The 20,153-nt window shown below is 39.5% G+C and overlaps 3 protein-coding genes across 3 annotated transcripts; 1 reads left to right on the forward strand and 2 right to left on the reverse strand.

The window, feature by feature from the left end:
- Positions 1-3,077: 3,077 nt before the first annotated feature.
- On the reverse strand, positions 3,078-6,600 carry lrrc69 (leucine rich repeat containing 69; the record flags this gene model as incomplete). The annotated part of the gene is made up of 8 exons (XM_080045856.1): positions 3,078-3,185; positions 3,325-3,504; positions 5,095-5,196; positions 5,293-5,364; positions 5,561-5,756; positions 5,987-6,059; positions 6,160-6,286; positions 6,427-6,600. The coding sequence occupies 8 exons, from the start codon at positions 6,598-6,600 to the stop codon at positions 3,078-3,080; spliced, it is 1,032 nt and encodes a 343-aa protein (XP_079901982.1).
- A 791-nt stretch (positions 6,601-7,391) lies between these two features.
- Positions 7,392-11,853, reverse strand: otud6b (OTU deubiquitinase 6B). The gene is made up of 8 exons (XM_080045501.1): positions 11,617-11,853; positions 10,939-11,084; positions 10,625-10,723; positions 10,093-10,293; positions 9,735-9,855; positions 8,559-8,620; positions 8,347-8,453; positions 7,392-7,982 (listed from the first exon to the last, which is right to left on the reverse strand). The coding sequence occupies exons 1-8, from the start codon at positions 11,690-11,692 to the stop codon at positions 7,898-7,900; spliced, it is 897 nt and encodes a 298-aa protein (XP_079901627.1). The 5' UTR covers positions 11,693-11,853; the 3' UTR covers positions 7,392-7,897.
- A 1,106-nt stretch (positions 11,854-12,959) lies between these two features.
- On the forward strand, positions 12,960-19,814 carry rab5aa (RAB5A, member RAS oncogene family, a). Its single transcript, XM_080045502.1, has 6 exons — positions 12,960-13,115; positions 15,380-15,601; positions 16,092-16,243; positions 16,496-16,618; positions 16,905-16,998; positions 17,214-19,814. The coding sequence occupies exons 2-6, from the start codon at positions 15,436-15,438 to the stop codon at positions 17,327-17,329; spliced, it is 651 nt and encodes a 216-aa protein (XP_079901628.1). The 5' UTR covers positions 12,960-13,115; positions 15,380-15,435; the 3' UTR covers positions 17,330-19,814.
- Positions 19,815-20,153: the final 339 nt, after the last annotated feature.

A 20,153-nucleotide genomic window follows, 5' to 3' on the forward strand; every position in this document is an offset into this window, starting at 1 on the left:
CAGCTCTGTGATAAGGGAAACGGTGTGTCCGTGCACAGCTGGGGGTGCGACTATGTGTTTTGTGAAGCGACATGATTGCAACAAAGCGATGGGGACAACCTTATCTTGATGATGTGTCATTAATGCAGAGTGGGTTGGAGTGATTGTATTTGCTTTTCGGCAGTGTGTTAAATAAGCTTGTGTATGTGTAAATACATGCATAAAGCTTGACACCAGACACTCAGACCGACTAACAGACCAAAGTCCCGAGGCCAATGAGCAAGTGGCGCTGCTGCTGCTGCTCCACTGCTTCAGGACCCAACATCTGCTGCCTTGAAGAAGGCACGTACTGTTGGCCTTTCACCTATTAGTGTGGTGCCAGTGGAATGGAATGACCTATTTATTAGCCATCTTCACGTACGTACGCTCATTAAAAACTATTTGGGAATTTCCATTGTGAGGTCTTTATGTAAATCTAGTGAATATTTTGTGAAGTTTTAATATCATTTATGGTAAAATATACCCCAGGAACAAAATAGTGTCTGTGTGATCTTAGTCATGGTCATTAAGTATTTAATAAGTTTGAATGCAGATGTGTGAAGATAGAGTGCCAGAGGCAAGAGAGCAAAGTCTGGACTGATATAACAAAGCTTTATTTCCCTGTGAAGTGCTGTGTATTTATAATAAACCAGATTTGGACTTAATGGGCCATATGATGGTATCCATTGTGATTATTCTGGATTGACATCACATCCTTAGGTTGACGGATGTTGGAAGTAAAAATAAATTCTGCTTAATTCAAGTTTCATTGAAGGAATAGTTTAACATTCTGGGAGATGTTCTTTTTCGCGTTTTTGCAAAGAGTTTGGTTATGTGATCGATTCCACTGATTAGCTTAACAGTTAGCATGACTCTGTGGGTGGTAACGAAATCCACCTACCTTATTAACATGATGTTTCTTGTTTCTTTAATCTCTTCATACTTAACCTACATACCTAAAAGTGGTATCAATCCTCTCTTCCAATCGTGGGCAAGAAAAAGTGAATAAGTATATTTTCCAAGATGTCAAGCATTTACTTTAAGTATCTTCAGATACTGAAGTTTTCAGGAGTTGGAATGTCAATGCAAGTGGTGTGACACTTGCATTTATTGTTTTTGATTATATTCCTACTGCATATTGCAAATATAATTGCAGTATAATAGACTGATCATTTATTGAATCGTTATTGAAAAGAAAAGAAAATTCCATACTATTTAGGCAATGCATAAAATCAGGTGGTGATGTGACTAGACCCACAGCCTGCATACCCTAACTCACAGTAAACTAACTAAGCTGACTGGTAAAGGAATTCAGTCATTGCTGAAAATCACAAACTGGTCTTACACAGGCAGCCTCACTTGAGTTCGTATGCGCTCTAAACGGACAGTAGCTTTGAAATAGACTTTCTTTTTTTAAATAAAATAATTAACTATTTTCAAAAGGATATGGCTCCATTGGCTGGGAATGAAAAAGTGACCTAACAGTGCCAGCAGACAGAAAACCTACAGAGTGGGATGGAGATAGAGAGAAGTCATTTTGTCCATGAATGAGCATGGTCGTTTGCCCCGGAAAATGTCATTGCAATGACTGAAGACCCAATGTCCATTCCCATCACCAGCCACTCTCTCTCTCTCTAACACTCTCTTTCTCTCTCACTCTTTGTCATTGCCTTTTCCCTTTAAGTGCACTTTCGCCCACACCACTTGGAAATTGATTGAAACAAAATGTCACAATTATGCCCTGTAGCTCGCCGCTTCAATTATTCATCAATTAGGGGCTAGGTTCCTTTTTTTCTCCCCTCTGAGCTGATTTTTCATTCAGTTTGCTCGAGATGTATAGCTCCCCTGCTGTTAACCAGTCCAAAGTCATTAGTTTCTGGGTTTGCAATTAAACCTGATGCCTTATGCATGAGACTCCGACTCAGTAGACACACGCATCAGCAGCAGCGGCCGCAGTGGCTAGTGAACGAGCTAGCAAGCTCTGGAGGCATGGACGGGAAATTAATTTGCAAGAAATGAAGTTCTCTCTCTCTCTCTCCCTCTCTCTCTTGTCTGGCAGGTTGGAACAGATGCCACTGGCTGGAGATGGTGATGGAGATAGAGAAGGTGCAGCTATGGATTTTCAGTACAGCTGAGAAAGGCATTGGATCTCACCATACAGTACACAGCCAGACTTTGTGTAGGAGATATATTCTGGTAGACAGTTCATTTCTTGTATTACCAGAATTGTGTCAGCAAATTGTGACTTCACTGGGTGTATACACTCAGATGCCAGTTTATAGGGCACACCTAGCTGGCACTAATGGAGTCTAATACAACAGTCCTTCAATAAATCCAACCCAAATTCCACTTGATGATTTCATCATATATCAATTAGGAGGATGTGGTTTGTGGTGCTGCTTAACTGTTTATTATTATACAAAGAGAGAGGTTTTCTTTTATTTAGCCTGTCCTCAATTGTCTAAACGAGGCAGACAAAATAATAGAAACACCTGTCAGTATAAGGCAATACAAAATAAAGTTTTTTAAATTGAAATTCAATTGTAACAGTTGAGGCTCTATGTACGATTCACGCTAAACAAACAAGCTGGAATATACTGAATCTAGTGTGGCCAGTTCTATATCACATACCAACAATGACAAAACAATGTGGTAAAAAAAAGTATTGTTGTTGCAGATGTTCACATGCCAATGTTTTGTGATAACTAGTAACCAAATTTACAACGTAAGCACAATCAGTTTATTCCATCCTTAGGAATCAAAGCTATGGTTGGCACACAGGCAGAAATATACTCATACACAGACAATTTTCAACGTTCATTCAATGCCACCTAGTGCCCACTGAGTCGAATGGCAACTGTGAGATGCTTGAAGGATGAAAACCATATACGTATACTAGAGATCCCTATAATAACATATAAAACTGCTACCAGAAATGCATTGTCTTGGTGAGGGTATATAGTAACATTGGTATATTAACGGATCTATCTCCACAGTTTTTTTTTTTTGTTTTATTAGTGATTGAGATAATGGATAGTACCTCTTTAAAGGACTTGGATTTATCTTGTGGCAACGCCATAGAAGGAGTGTCCATCCGTCATAAAGCACTCGTATGAACATAGAAGGGCCCGCACTGGAATAGTCTGTGAACTCCTCATTTTCATTTCCTATAAGAAGCATAAATATGAAGATGCAAATCTAATTACATGAGCCGCTATATTTGTCATATTTCAATATATGCTTTACCAGGTGCAATGACATCATATTATTTGAATCAAAAAAGTCTTGAGGAAAATATTTTCACACCTTCTTCACATTGATAAATCTCACACACTCTAGCCAGGTGGTGAGAAAGGGGGCCAGGCAGAGCGCACAGCGGCTGCCTTTGGCCAAGAGGTCAATCAGCTGTGGATAGTGGGGAAGCGTCTCGTGGACCAGAGAGAACTGGTTCCTGTCCTCCTGAAGGACAAATCTGGCAACCAGTTCCTGGGGGAAACAAAGAATAATGAGATGCAATACCACCAAAACAATGTCACGGAATAAACACAAAGCCAATACTGTGAGATATCTTACAGCCTGGAGTGTTGTTTGTCTGTTGACTGACTTTGTGAGCTACTGGATACCTGAATTTCCCAAAGGGGACAAATAAAGTATCTATCTATTTTTCTACTGTATCTTTTAGGGGTGTAACGGTACACAAAAGTCACTGTTCGGTTCAGTACGGTAAGGTTCTCAGTTAAGAGGAAAAATCTTAATATGAAAAATATTTTTTCCATATAGGCTATAAATAAATATATAGGGGAGAGTGGCCTAAGTTGTGCATTTTGGAAGTTGTGCCACCCCTTGTTTCTAGAAAACTGTGATTTGTGCCAAAGGGCCTAGGTGAGTTATAAGTAAGTAAGTAAAATGTATTTATAAAAGCACATTTATGACAGTTTGCACTGTCCAAAGTGCTGTACATAGTGCATTCAGTAGGTAAACAATGAAGGTAAAATAACAATAACCAAAATAAAAGACGTAAAGCCCATACATCCACATAAACACAGATAGTAGTGCAGAGGTAAGATAGTTAATGGGGAGGAAACACCAGGGAGTACATATGGGTTTTGAGTCTTGATTTAAAGGCAGAAATGTAGAGGGAATCACATTTGTCAGGTGGCAGTTGGTTCCACAAGCACGGAGCAACTAGTGCAAAGTACATTTCTGAGAGTTGTGCCATTGGCATGGCTGTATACGCTGGTCACCAAAAGAAAGTGATTGTCTACAGTAGCTCAGAAGAGAGTGACATCTCAATTCCACTTAACGACACCACTGATGAGAGTTCAGATGGCCAGAAAGATGATGATGGTGACTTTGTCATTGTGAGCTTTGCAGGTAAAACCATTAGATCTGCTAGGCCTTGTTTAAGAAAATTGTCCTTCAATCTTTGTCAACTATGTACTTTATTTACTTTAAATACACCTTAAATAAGTGATTGTCTAATGGATTTGTCTTGCATTACAGTTTATGAGATATTTAGCAATGGCACAATTCACCCCATGGTATTCTCTCCAACCGCCCAACTTACACCACACAGGGGGCAAGTTGTGCAACAAGACAACTTTTTTTCCGAAAGCTATATTTCTTCAACAGTTTATTCCAGATCCAAAGTTTTTATTGCCAGGGATGCACAACACCCTGAAATATATGTACATATTTGAGTTGGAGACTTTACTGTCAAGGCCTTACTTTAAAGTCACTTTGAGTGAAAAGTTGCACAACTTAGGCCACTCTCCCCTATATATATATATTTATATATATATGGAAAAAATTAAGAGACCACTCCAACTGTTCAGTGTATATTTTTTTAATCTTTAGAGGCGTATGTTTGAGTAAAATGAACACTTTGATTTTATAATATAAACTAGTGACAACATTTCTACCAAATTCACAATAAAAATATTGTCATTTAGAGCATTTCCATTAAGTAATGTAGAGATGAAGATTTAAGAAAAATCCACACTAGTCTCTTATTTTTTTCCAGGGCTATATATACATGTGTGTAGTTCAGTCTGCTCTCCTTTAGTGACACTTTACCTTTAACGAATACACCTCAACATTCTGAAATGATGGCATCGGCTCACAGCGCAGGAACCGGTTGCCTTCAAAGTAGAGCTCCTTCAGGGGCAGCAGGTGAAACTGCACAAAGCAAAACCCAGCGTCAGACCGGGATGTTTTGATACTGTATTATTCTTAAGATGTCTCTACAGCACAGCATTGTGTTTTACTGTATACCTCGACAGGGAACATGGACAACTTGTTCCCGGCCACATCTACAACTTGGAGTTTCGCCAGTTCCCCAATTCCCTGTGTATAAATGTGTGACAAGCTTTTGGGTTATGTAGCTGCCACACTGAACAGTAAGAAAAAGGTAAAGCAGAAGTTAGAAAGTGTCTCCCTTAATATCCTAAAACTACCTCAATAAATCATGACAGAAGCTTAACTTCAAGTGAACAACCACATTTTTAAATACACAAAAATCCCATCAGTAAACAACACCCACCTCTGGTAGGCTGGTCAACTGGTTCCTGGCTATATACAACCTGGTTAATTCTTTACACTGGGTCAGCTGCCGAGGAAGCCAAGACAGATTATTGGATGTCAAGTTTAGCTCAATCAAACTGGTCAGATGACCCAACTCAGCAGGGACCTCCTCCAGCTTATTGTCCAGCACACTGAGATGTTGAAGCTGACTCAGACTGATGGGAAAGACATGGTTTGTATTGGTGTTATTATTTACATAGAAATACATAATGCTTAACCCGCTTTGTGACCTTAATTTCACCAAGTTTATAATTCGATATAGGGTTTATTTGGCCTTACTGTAGCCTACATGAAGGCCTACAAATATCACATTGGTCATTGTCTCCAATTGGTATTATAGGTCAAAAAATCTTGGGTGACATGGTTTTGTGAATGTAGCCGATACCTTTTAATTTCTGGTGGAAGTCTTTTAATCTGGTTGTGGTTCAGATTGAGTACCACAAGGTTTGGTAGGACGCCTGTAAACACATAAACATGACAGTAAAGAGGTAATTTTCACATCTTCTTTTCTTTAAACAAATACTAATCCTATCGTGCAAATTGAGAACCTAGGCCTACCTATCACCTCAGGTGGCACTACTGTAATTTGGTTGCTGAACAGATACAGTTTCTTCAAGGACTCCAGATGGCGCAGAACAGCGGGAACCTCCTTCAAGGCGTTTTTTCCCAAATTCAGCTCAGCCAGCTTGCATTCATTTGCATAAAGGGGAGAAGAAAAATATTGAATCACAAATCTACGTGGTGTATAAACATTTAAAGAGTTATTCTCTTGGAAATGTTCCAGACAGGGAGGGAGCAGAGGAGCTCGGAGCAAAACAAACTCACGTGTTGCAGAGAGCGCATCTCTGCGGGCAGGCGGCTGATGGAGTTGTTATTCAACAGGAGAACTGAGAGCTTCGTTATTCTGGAAACACACTTGGGAACCACTTTGATTTTCCTCGAACTCCAATTCAAAGAGGTTCCTCTTCCACATAACACTCTAATCACTGAATCAGCCATTTGTTAAACCGACGTCAAGCGCTCACTTTCAGGTTCCTATCATAGACCTGCCACCTATCATAAGAGGTTTCTATGGCGACGAGACGCTTAATGACGACTCCACCACGATGAGGCGGTGGCGACATCTAGTGGTAGTTTGTTGATAAACGTTAATGTTGAAAAAGTAGCATTGGCTCAATATACAATTCCATCGCAAATTGAGAGCCAAATGTGTATCAGCAAAATGGAGAACTATTAAGGTAAGCTATCATTATGCAGAATGGCTGCTCTAGGAGTGATAGCATGTTAGGCCTATTATATTATTATAGGCTATATCATTTCTGCCCAATATCTAAAATAAAATGTTTTAGTTGTTGTTGTTAGGTCTGTTTCTCTTTGAAAGGGTGGGAAATTCATCAGATACCTGCTGAAGTTTATTAGGCCTATTATTATTATTAACCTACCTGAAATTAGTATACGTAGGCCAGTAGGCCTATAGGATCGGCAGGTTTTTATTTATTTTTATTCACCAGAAGAAAATATGCAGAAGGAGCAATGATAACTCTACTTGTGGTCAAAATGTCATGTCAGGGTTGAATTAATTGGGAAACACAGAGACTGTCTCTTCGTCTTTTTGTACAGACAACCGTTGGTAAACACCTGCAAAGAATTAATGGACGGGTGTGTGCCTCCTGCTGATCAGTGTAAAATCACTGTCTCTTTCTTAAAACAGTATTCATTTAAAATCAATTAACACTGGCTTCCCTCAGAAATATATTAAAAAAAATTAAAAAAGCAGTGATTTTCCTTGATGGTATTGCATGTGTTTTATGTAACCTTGATATGATTTACAATGACAATCCAGTTCAGTTCATTTCAAGCCCTCGCAAAAGTTCAACCAGTCCCTTAGAGGCTCTGTTGACATTTGGTTTGAGTGACATTCTCTCCTGTCCATGTGGAGTTGGATAAAAACCCATCTTTTACACCATTGTTTCCCCAAAATGGACTAAAGGGAACCCTGGGGTTCGCTGGGATAGACATGGGGGATGTCCAGTGTACAATCATTGACACGTTACAGTTGATGAATTCACTCTACCCATTGATAGAGTGTCAGATTTCTTAACAGGAAAGTGCCATTTTGTGTTTAGTTCAGTTCTGAAAACATCAGCAATATCTGCTCAGCCTAACAGCGTCCTCAATGACGGGAAGGTAGGGAGGATGGTATCTTTGTACTCTGGGGCCCTTGGTGTGAGTGGTTTGAACACTCTCTGCATTACACACACATTGCTTTATGTCACACCAAGACTGAGCATGTATCTCAGCTGTCCTCTGCATTGGCTGGCTCCTTTAGTCGCTCCACAGAATTATAATGCTCTCCCAGTCCAAAGGCATGACGCATATAGCTGTAGGCAACAAGAAAAATATATCAAGAGCTTCATAAAACGTGTCATTTAAAATAGTTTCTACATTACTTATGACTTATACATGTGTGTCTGTCTACAGCTGCTTTTGTGTGCAGTTTGATAGTCATGATGTTATCAGTTTCTTCACATTTGCATGTGGTTACCTAAGCTTCCAATGTCCCTCATGAACAAGTACGGCGCATGTTTGGATTATCAAATACCTAAGTTTATCTTTACTGGTGAGAGCAACAACATGCTCTGTGAGAGAAGCCTATTGACGAGCCCTTCATAAATGATTAAGTTACATAATTAGATATTATTACCCCCTTACACAGACACGGACAACTACAAATACTCAACTTACACAAGGGTGATGGATTCGCTATCAAATTCCTCCCCAATTTTTATAGTTGAAGCGTTGGCCTGGATGACTTCTATTGGCAGGTGAAGAACTTGGGTCAAAGCTCGCAACTGTTTGGAGGAAAAGACGTGTCAGAGAAAGAAAAAAATATTCAAAATCAGCATGAACAACAATAACTGTGGCATCGTTGACGTAAAACAACTTTAACAACTCACTTCTAGTTGTCCCCCCCAGGCTGCCGTGTGCTCCACTTCACTGCAGTATTTCTCAAACTCATCTGGAATCAAATACACACAAACACCTGAAGTAATCCTGTGTGGTGTTAAGTAGGGGAGAACGGGGTAATTTGTCACATGGGTTGGATGTCACATTCGTTATATCTCGCCACCAGAGCGCGCTAGCTCTGAAATGTTGATATAAAAAAGGTCCAGAATTGGGATCAGAGGTCACATACATAGACTTCCTTGGAGGAAGACAGCTGCATTTCAGGTGAGAGGATGTTTTGTGTTTTTCATGTCAAATTCAAAATATTTTGCTTCTCAGTATTTTTCTTCTAGGCTTTTACACAATGGGTTTATAACAAAACACTTGTTACCCTCAGAAAGTGTGAAGGGTAAACTATAGTTTAGATTGTGGTTAGCAAGCTAATTAGTTGTCAGATGGTTGTTGGCCTTGATGCTAGCAAGAAATTCAAGTTGGGGTTGGTCGTCAAATTTTTTGGGGGGTTGGTTGTCACATGTTATCTCAAGGCTGCACCCAGAAAAGGAACCCAATAACGAAATAAATTGTCAAGCTGTATCCTCACTGACACCCCAGAGAAGGAAAGAATAGAGCAGGAAAAGGCAGCAAGCAAGCAAAAGAAAAAAGGGCAACAAAATCAAAACAACCCAGTGCATCCCAAACTAGACCAGCTGCCAAGGCTACAAAACGTTATGTAGGCCTATTTGTCAACTTGACAATGCAATTAAACATTCAAATTTGGTTCTGCCTCCTTGCCTTCTTTTTAAGATTTTTCCCATTAAGATAACATTGTGACAAACAACCCCATAGTGTGTGACAACCGACCCCTTGATGGGGTTGGTTGTCACAATGTGTCAGAGTGTCTTTGATGGTAAATTACTTCTTCATTACAATAAGTTGGAAAAAAAGAGAGACACACATTTCTAGCCAACACCTTAAGCTTCAATTTAATGTAGGAATGGCTATTGACAGATGTTTTGGTGATGAGCAATTCTCACTAGAGTAAAAAGTGTGCCTACTTACCCCGTTCTCCCCTACCCATAACGTTCTCTACACACACAACATTTCATTTGAAAAAGCAATGGCTGCCATTGTTGGTCTTCAGTATACTCATCATAGCTATGACCAGATATATAAGATAAAAGAGTCACCTGTTGTGTACATGTCACCAGTGTTGGAGTTCGTGAGAAAAGGCAGGAAGTCATCAGCGTGGCCTCTCATGTGCTCAGCAGTGCTGGACCGCAGCTCTTTCACGCTCATGATCAACCCAGCCTAAAATAAAAACAAGATAGAATATATATATATATATACATGTACTCTCCTTGTGTGAACTTCAGTAATAACATATGTATATGAACTTTGCTGAACATGTCAGAGTTGCACAGTGCAATTCTCATTCGTACCAACTCCAGACAGTGCAAAGGTAAATAGTGTGTAGAAGGTGCTACGTTTAGGCCGATCACATTTCCAATTATATATTCAAATTCAAAGCTAAAGCCATGATAGTACCTTTGATCGCCGCGCCAGCTGATCCTCGACTGCGCGGTACATGCAGTGGCCGTCGCTAGAGATCTCCTTGATCTGAAGCTGTTGCTGGGCCAGTTTCTGAGCCAGCATCAAGCCCTCCTGGTGCCTCACACCCTGCAGGTTCTCAACCTCCGCCTCTGCGATCCGACTCTCCCTCTCCTTCTCCTGGGCAGCCTTCTTGTCCTGGAGAGGATCAATTAAAAAATAAAATAATAGGTTCAATAAAGTAGATTTAATTAGTACCTGAAACTATGAGTGAAAAACAGCCAAAAAGGGAAAGCAGCCATAGATGTTTGGATTAAACTATATTTCCTAAATGAAATGTTAATAGATGTCTATGGTACTGACATTTGTAAATTATACAGAATGTTGTGTTTGTGAATGGGAATTGGGAGTAAATGAGGATAGTGGATTATAACTGTGAGCTGTGCTTCACCCATTGTACACTGACTATGTGAGAGTTATATTGCTTTGAGCTACAACAAACAGCCCTTAAAACTTGTATCTCACTCACCCTTCTCTTCTGGGCCTTGGTTAATCGGGGCTGGTTGACGTCATCTTGTTCTTCGGCTTCCATCTTCATGGTCTCCACTCCATTTAACACCTCTTCAACCTTGTAAGATTTAGAAAGGAGAGTTTTGGTTGTGTTGGCACAAAATGATCAATCTAGGCTTCATGTACAGTATGGATGAAAAATTAGAATGGTGTGCAATAAAACACAAAAGGATCCGGTTGAAAAGGGTACTACTATCTTTTTAATTGTCTCATAATATCAAATCCGTATGAACAACCATGAGATGTAACCGTCCTCCAGATGCAGACATTTACCTGTGTATCATTTGTATTGAGTTGCCGGATTTCCTCCTCGTGTTTTTGGCTGAGATCGGCTTCCAGTTTGGAAATGTCCTCCGTCAGCTGTTTCCTCTTCTTCTTGTCGTTTTTGGGCACAGCATTTTTCATGCTCTGGATTTTAGCTGAAAATGAAGCATAAGGAGCAGACTTTGTGAGTGTGACATAACAATAATTAAATAAAGCTAACACACACGCACACACTATATACAGTCTCAAGCTCTCAAATCATATAGTATGTGGCAGAAAGCTGCTGAACCTCTCACATGGTTGTGTACGAATACAACTTTTAAACACATTCCTCATGTTCTCAACACATGTTGACAGCAGTGATCAGTACAGCAGACACAATAATAGGAAGTATGAGACATCAGAGATCTCTGTTAATGTTACATCTGAAACTATAATATTTGGGAGCAACTGGTGACGAACACACCAAACAAATATGGACTGGCACATCCCTAAATAAGTTATACAGTAGGTATGGGTCCTAGGCATAGATAGTATGGTCCTAGGCTATATTTTGTTAAGAAATGAGTTACTAGTTGGCTACCTAGATGGCTATGGATTGTGCAACATCCCGAGAAATAAACAAACACAGGCTTGAAGTTAAACTACAAACAACGAGCAAAAAGCAGCTGATGTGATGTGAGCTACCTTGCATATCTTTCTTTTCCTTGCGCTGCTGCTTGGCAAGCTGCTCCTCTGGTGTCTCTACTGTGTCTTCCTCCATGACTGGACGTCGTTCAAGTTTGTTCAATGGAAGTCTTTGTTCACTATATGAAACTGTGTGAGGATGTCTTTGTTATATGATATGGCACATCACTGACGAAATATACAAATTAATATTCCACAATAAATAAAATGTGCTGATATCATGGACCATTCGGATGATATGGCCTTAGCCGGAAGTAGCAGGGCGGGGCTTTGTTCTTCTTCGCCTGGATAAGCTAAACTGAAGATTTATTTTGCTACACCGCCACCTCTTGGCTTGATATCATAATACAGTAAAGTGCATAAATATTGATTCAACCAATGTCAAACATGTTTAGATACAGATTATTATCACATATTTAGAGTTACAAAAATAACTGTTTTGGAAACCTTTGAGGAGCAATAACATAGCCTACGTAAAGGTGTTGTGTATGATAACCTTTAGATAGCTTCCCGGCAATGTTTGCTGTAAGTTATTTAAAGGTTTAAAAATATTACTTTCTAAGAACCTCCGGGGATTTAAGTTATTTAAAGGTTATAATAAATATAGACAGAAAGGCAACCTTCAGGGAACATTGATTCCATGGGGCTGCTATCTGTTTGCTGGGATATTTCTGAAACGCAATATTGTTGCCTGACATCAATAAATGTTGCCTTTTTCATGTGATATAGCCTACTAGACTATAGCTACATTGGGCCTCTCGAAATTGATCCAGTAAAAGACTACAAAGGAAACATATTTTTTTTTATTGATCTTTTTGCAAATATCCACACTAAAGCTATATGGTCTTAATGTGGACATAGGTGACAGAGGTGGAAAAATAGCCTAGTATTTGGTCGAGTTTAAAAGGTGTCAGAGAGCAATGGCTACATCAAAACCTGCCTTATCCAAAAACAAATATCGATCTCTGTAGGCTATAGAAAAATCAGAAACGTTATCTTGTCTCCAATCTGTTTCATATTTGATCCTTTTAATTATTTAAATAGCCTTAATATGGCTATTTAACTATAGCAAAATATAGGCCTGCCATATAGGCTATAGTCTAGCTATGCATAGGCCTACTATTCAAAAACCTACATAAATGCAAATATCAAACCAAGTATAATGTCTTCACAAAGCAAGCCAATAATCTGCTGAAATGTAATGGAAAAGTAGTTTTACATCAATTATTATTACCATTAAACTTGTTTTGATAGCTTATCGATCTCATTTGTGGAGGCAGACGTGCTGTATGACGTGGCACGGGGGGCGGAAGAGCTTGTTTGTGTTTTGGTTCTAAAGGGAAGTTGCGAGAAGAAAGAAATAAAGGAGGAGACGTGACGGGATTGTTGAAATTTATTTTCTTGGCTCCCCAACACCGCCTCACCACAGTGTCCCGGGCTCCGCGTGTAAATACTACAGTGGTGGTATTCAAAGTTCAGAAACCTCGCCTGGCACTCAGGTAGCGTACTTGACAGTGAATCGACAAGTTGTGGTTTCCAGCTGGCTGCCTGGCTAACGCTAACGTTAGCTAGCGCTGTCGCTAGCTGACTCCAGCTAATTTCGGTGATGTTTGATAGCTGAGGGTATAACGCAGGCCTTTGTCACGTTTAACCGAGTACAGCTGTTCCTCTTCTGTGTCGATACGGTGCCATTAATAGGCGTCTGATATAACAAGCTGCATGACAGGCTCGCAGTTGACTTTGTGACAGCTAACAGCTAACTGGGTGGATGCCATAGATAGTAGGTGGATGCTAACAGGGGGTGCTACCGTTAGTGTTTGTTAATTGAGGATTTGGCAACTTCCAATTAATAACAGCCAAGCCAACACAACATTTCAGCTTGATATCGTTATTTATAAATAGTTCTTCGTCTAGCTTGTCCATCCATCATATTCTCTTTTGTTATATGTAGCTGAGCCTGTCGTTTTTTTGTCCTTTACCTGAAGTGATTGGGAGGCTAACGTTACTGGCCACTTAAAAGATAAAACACTTGGGCTGGCTAACAGAAATTGAGCTAATTAGCCAGACAAGAAAAACAACTGTGGAAATGGCGTCCCCCTCTTAAGAACAAAACGGATAAACATGAGCCAGTGTGTTTACTGTCAACTAAAGACAGTCCTATCAAAGTATGTAGCAAGCTTTGCAGTGCGTTGCGTTTGTTGACAGTCCCGGTCATGAGTCTGAGTGAACGCAGTTACTGTTGAATCCAGCAACTTCTTATGCTTATTTATTTACTTTTGGCTTGCGTGCGTTTTAAATATGTATTGTTGTTTTTTGGTAAATGTGAAAATTAATGTCTGACCCAGATAAAGCACATCGGCAACAAGTCAGTCATGTCACTTTTTTTTGTCCCGTGGATGTTGTGAAAATAATGTCAGGTGTATGAATGTTTTTTGCCCCTCCTTAAATTGTCCTTTGGCTTGACTTGTAAATCTACTGCAGATTGTTTTCTTAATGTGTCAGAGATAATATGACACTGGTGGTGTATGACTGACATAAAGTTAGCACTCATGAAGCCAGCCAGCAGTTGACAGACTGACACACCTCATTGGATTAGCCCTGTTATTGCTTCTACGTAATGAATAAAACTATATAGTCTACTCATTAGGATACCAGTTAAACATAACGCAATAAGTGTCCTTACAATCTAATACAATTTCCTACGACACAGCCTTACAAGAAAAAGTGTGCAGAATGTGGTGTCTTTCTTGTATGGCATTATGTACACCTGACAATATGTTATGATGCAGTTTGTCATCCTTAACTGTGGCCTCAAGCTTTACCATAGGCCATCAACACCTCCCGGTGAACAATTTGAGCAAAAATGTGAGTGGGGTCCTTTTGCAAAGCCACTGCTCTTTATTGCGTTAGAGAGCATATGCGATTATGATATGGTATCTATATATATCAGTTGGCATAATATCTGTCTCTTGGATAAGGGAGTTGTTGGGGGGGTGCACGGTAAAAGCCGTAATAGTCGTTTTTGTGGTCAAGGATAAGATCCTACATCATGCTCAAATTCTCTCTGCAAAATTTGACTTTGACTGTGATTATCTCCCGACAACAGCCATCTGTTGTATACAAATTAGTCAGCAGTTCAATCCTAAATAAGTTACCAAAGAAATGCATGAATGCATGGCATGTAGCCATACAGAGGTTATTGTAGTTGCAATACACTGTGGGTGGGTGAAACTGAAAACATTCTTCACAAGGCTTCTTGTTGCTGTTACTGTGGGTGGATGTGGTGGGCCTTCTAAGCCCCTTTCATGGCGTCATTCACAAACGCAGTTTTCCACAGCTGTGGAAAAATTGTATCAATGTTTACACAATTAAATACTTTAATTTTGCACATTTTCAGTTGCCGTCATCATGTCTAATTGGCTGTATTGAAATGGCTTTAAAGTACTTATTCAAATAAACACACTAATTCATTTGCTTTTCCTAACTTAAATAAAAAGGTCAAATCAATGTATACATACACTGTAAAGTAGTGCCCCTCCTCATATCATAACAGAATAGAAAACATCTTATTAGAGTAACTGTTGATAGCTTTAAAACAAAATGTTGGTGGTAGACACTGTTTCTGTTATTATTTTGTCATCACACTTACACTTGAGAACATTGCACTGTCAATCAAAGATATTGGAGGATATCTCAGTCAATGTAAGACGATAAGTTTTGTAAAATAGTCAGTTAATCTATTTCTTCTTTTTGCTTCTTGCAGCTGAAGTCCTGATAGTGAGGTTTGGCACACAGGACACCGAGGGATCGGACTAGGTCATGGCCAATCGGGGAGGAGCTACAAGACCCAATGGACCCAACGCAGGGAACAAGATCTGTCAGTTTAAGCTGGTGCTGTTGGGGGAGTCGGCCGTGGGGAAGTCGAGCTTAGTGCTCCGCTTCGTCAAGGGTCAGTTCCATGAATTCCAGGAGAGCACAATAGGAGGTAAGCTTCATATCAACAGAACACTTCTCATGAGCTGCCAGTTGAAAGTAGATCAAACAGGCATTTTTATGTCGGCATTTGTCGGATTGTTCCTTTATTGTAGTTACATCATCAATTGAGATTCGGGAAAGTTGCACCTCCTTATAGCCAATTGTGTGCTTCACTGTTGTCACTACAGCACCTTTTTAAAGTAACATCTTAGAAACTTGAAAGTAAAAATACTTTGCAAAAGTCAATTTGTAAAATTGGAAGTTGAATTGAGTTACAAAATCACAAACCATACAAAAGTCTGTTTCTTTTCCTCTTCAGCTGAATGTTATTCAGCAATGTGGGCTACAGTTCATCTCACATAATGGAGAAATTGATAGTGCTTTGTTGTGATATATTTACAGCTGTTTTGTTTACATTGGCCACGCAACAAGTATTGCTTTGGTGTAGAATATTGATCAGCTAATAAGGACTCACCCGTCACCTTATCTTTTTTTTTTAGCGGCCTTTCTCACCCAGACAGTGTGTCTAGATGACACAACGGTTAAGTTTGAAATCTGGGACACTGCAGGTCAGGAGCGTTACCACAGTTTGGCGCCCATGTACTACAGAGGAGCACAGGCCGCCATTGTGGTCTACGACATCACAAACGAGGCAAGTCCCTTCTGACTAAGTTGTTCATGTGAACTTCCCAACATTCACTCTCACATTCAGTTGTAAAGCTGATACTTGCCATAATCATGCCTTCAAGATGCAGTCAGACTAAGTCGGCAGGGAATAACAAATTGGATATAAAATACAGCTGGTGGCTGTATCTGAAAATATCTGCTTTTGAAAGTAATTATCTTCCGAAGCTACTAATCATGTGAAGGTATTGACAGAATGCACTTTTTTTTCTCTCTGTAGGAGTCCTTTGCTCGGGCAAAAAACTGGGTGAAGGAGCTGCAAAGACAAGCTAGCCCTAATATAGTAATCGCTCTGTCAGGCAACAAGGCTGACTTAGCCAACAAGAGAACTGTTGACTTCCAGGTCAGCAAACACAAAACAACTGTTTTGACAGTCACTGTTATTTGTTGCATTTTTTTTGGAACACTCATCTCCTACTTCAAAAAGATTTCTCCTGTGGGTTTTCTTTTTTCTTATGAAATTACATCCAGAACACACACATGTTACAAGTGATCAGTTCCCTTTGTCTTTAAGACTAAGAATTGCAGTCTGCTCTCCATGACACATTTACTATGTATTTTCTTGCCTCTGAATGCATGCATGTGTGAGGACATACGGAGAACTCATGATGTTCATGTTGTGTTGACAGGACGCCCAGTCCTACGCAGATGACAACAGCTTACTTTTCATGGAGACGTCAGCCAAGACGTCTATGAATGTGAATGAGATATTTATGGCAATTGGTGGGTTATTCTTGACACTTTATTCAAAGATTTTGCTGTTGCTTTTGTAGTGTGGTAAACAGATCTGCATTTATAAATCCTAATCCTAGTCTTAATTGGATTTAAAAAGTTATTTTCATATTTATACGTAACTTTTTCTACATTACATGTAGGCCTACATCAGAAGTTGCAGATTGTTTTCTTGTTGTTTAGTTTGGTTTGTTCTTTCCCATCAGCAAAGAGATTGCCGAAGAGTGAGCCTCAGGCTGCAGGCGCCAATAGTGGGCGGACCCGGGGAGTGGACCTGACAGAAGCTGCCCAGCCAGCCAAGGCTCCATGCTGCAGTAACTAACGTGAAAAGCGCCTTCCCCCCCCTTGACCCAACCTGTCTAGCAGTAACTAATGCGGCCAATGCCACTGCGGTTACTAATGCAATGTGTTGTACTCTTATCTCCAATTCTCTTGATTTGTAAAACAAGAAAATATACCATGTGCCGCCCCCTTTATTCTTTTAGTAACAAAGCCATTGCCATTGTTACACTGATCTCTCTTCTCCTCCATCATGGTTCTGCTGCTACCCGGTTAAGCCTCCTAACCATTCTTTGCTTCTTTCTGCCATTCACCTTGTTAAATCTATCAACTATTATTGATAGATTAATGAAGGCAGATATTAGAGATGTTATTGTTCTGTCATCTTCCTTCCAAACTGTAGATATGACTTTCATTTAGAGGAAGTGGTCACTTCCCCTTTTCCGGGATAGCTTAAGACTTTACTACTGCGTTTCTTATACCAGTCTTGTTTTTTTGTTGTTGTTTTTTTAAATAATTTTGTTCATTATCGTTTGCTATAATTTGTCAAAATCATGGATGCACATACTTGTATACTTAAATGGCCTAAAATAGAAAAACAAGAAAAACGTTGACCATTTTGTCTGCAGTAGCACAGGGGGAGAAGAGGAGTGTTTTTGTGCGATTCTGAGAAAGAGGAAAGGCGGAGGGTGGAGAGAGAGCAAGAGAGGAACCCTCACACCCTTCTCTTGTCACTGGGACCCATATTAACTTAAACGTTTCTAACATTTGTGAACTGCATCCCTTTTGAGATTCCTTCTCGGTCTCCCTCTGCCTGTCACATGTTAATCCATTTCCTTTCCTCCACTAAATCTTAAGTAGCACCAGTAAACATTTTCTTCCTCCACCCTAAGGCTCCATTCTGGGGCCCATACCTGCTTCTAGCTGTCCCTAGTGGCATTGTGCAATGTTTCACAGTATTTACTCTGTGACTTTAGTGTCTGCAAGGACCAATGCAGCACAGAAAAAATAACTTTCCCACCCAGCTTACTCGGCAACAAGGCGCAGGGTGTCGCCGCCTCCCCATCTCCTGATGCAGTGTCCTCACATAAATGTAGTGCGGATTGAACCTTTTTGGGGGTCTCTTGGTTCCTGTCTTTGGGTGATTTTGTTTATGCAGATTACCCTTTTCCATTGTGTTAATGTTGCTGGACAGCTGCTGGGTTTGCACCTGGTTAAAAAAAGCGATGGTGATGGTAGCGAGTTGGGAGTTGCAATATGTAAGGCTGCTTTATTATCACCTTTTTAAATCACAAATACTTGTCATCTTCTAATTAGGAAGTGCTTTAAACACAGTGCTGTGTCAGTGTGTACAAACTGGGCAAGGGCTGGCTGACAGATTTCATCCATAGACTCACTCACTCACACGTGCCCATTTATGTGTGTGTTTGTGTTTTCGAGCACACATTTTGCACATTAACACACACATTACATTGACTTCTTTCCTCTGAAACTCTGTCGGACCTGAACATCTTTGTACATAAGCACACACACAAATACACACACACACAGTCTGTTACACCTCCTGCACCCACATAGAGCACACGCTTTAGTGTTTTTTTTCCCTCCCCCCTCACTACTATACATTGTTACATACACACACTTAAACATGCAGTACATGTGTTCGATAACTCTTTTTACAGTTCAGTCTTACTCATGCCTTGCACTAATGATGCTCATGAATATATCTTGTCATAATTACAGCCAGTGTGATATAAATATATATATAAATATAAATATATAAATAATATACTGTAAATAGGGTGTTGCAGTGTAGTCTATATATTTTTTTTTTGATTTACCAGTGACAGGACTAATGCTTGCTAGAGGGTTTTGTCTAGATAATCATAAAAAGAACTGTACAGAGAAAAACAGCTTCAATTTGGGTTTGGAGTTTTGTTGCTGTTCCTTTTTTCACACAAATGGTTAAATTATAATCAGTTGTGGTCTTTATAAATGTATGTAGTGTTATTAACAAACAAAAAAAAAACAGGAAGAAACTGCATTTATTTAGTCGTCTGACTTGTACCTTTTTCTCTAAAGAAAGAAAAAATATATTATCCAAACATTTTGGTTTCTGTTTTTTAACATCTCTTGTTGCATTTCACTAATTCCTTTTGATTCTAAGTGATGTCAGGTTACGATGCCTTGTCCAGTACTCCTCCCTGTAGGTGGACAGGAACTTGCGGAGACACTGGCTGTAAAAAGCTCCTGAGGAGACAGACGCAATACAGAACAGTTTGATTTAACCAACAGTCTGCCTGCCCCTCCATAACATGGCCGTAACCTTGTGAAGATTATTGTAGGAACAGTGTAACAACTATCCACTGGCATGATGGTGACTCATGAAAAGACGAATTAACACATAATAAGGATGTAAATTGTATGTTTTTTTGCCGTGAACATTTAATTGCAGCCGAAAACATTTAAATGCAAGCATTTTACAGTACTGTTATGTAATGACCAAATAAATACTGAAATAAATTTGATCATTTTATTATTTTATTCATGTGTATGTGTGTGTGTGCATGGATGTGGTGACATTTTCGAAATGTCTCCTGGATTCCTAACTCTCTCACATGACATTGAATCAATTAAAGCATTTTTTCTTGTTTACCTTTAACCTGACATTTTTTGCTGTTATTACATTTGATGAGCTGTCAGTGGTTCAAACAATCTGCTTTCCTATAAAAATAAATGTAATATTTGTATATTTATATTGTTTTAATTATATAATATTATTTATTTATTTTCACATATTGGTATTTAACAAAAAGTTATTAATTCATAACGGTTGCTTAGAACTACCATGACCCAGAGTCCTCAGA

Source organism: Ammodytes marinus, assembly GCF_949987685.1.
Source record: "Ammodytes marinus genome assembly, chromosome: 17".
Lineage (NCBI taxonomy): Eukaryota > Metazoa > Chordata > Actinopteri > Uranoscopiformes > Ammodytidae > Ammodytes > Ammodytes marinus.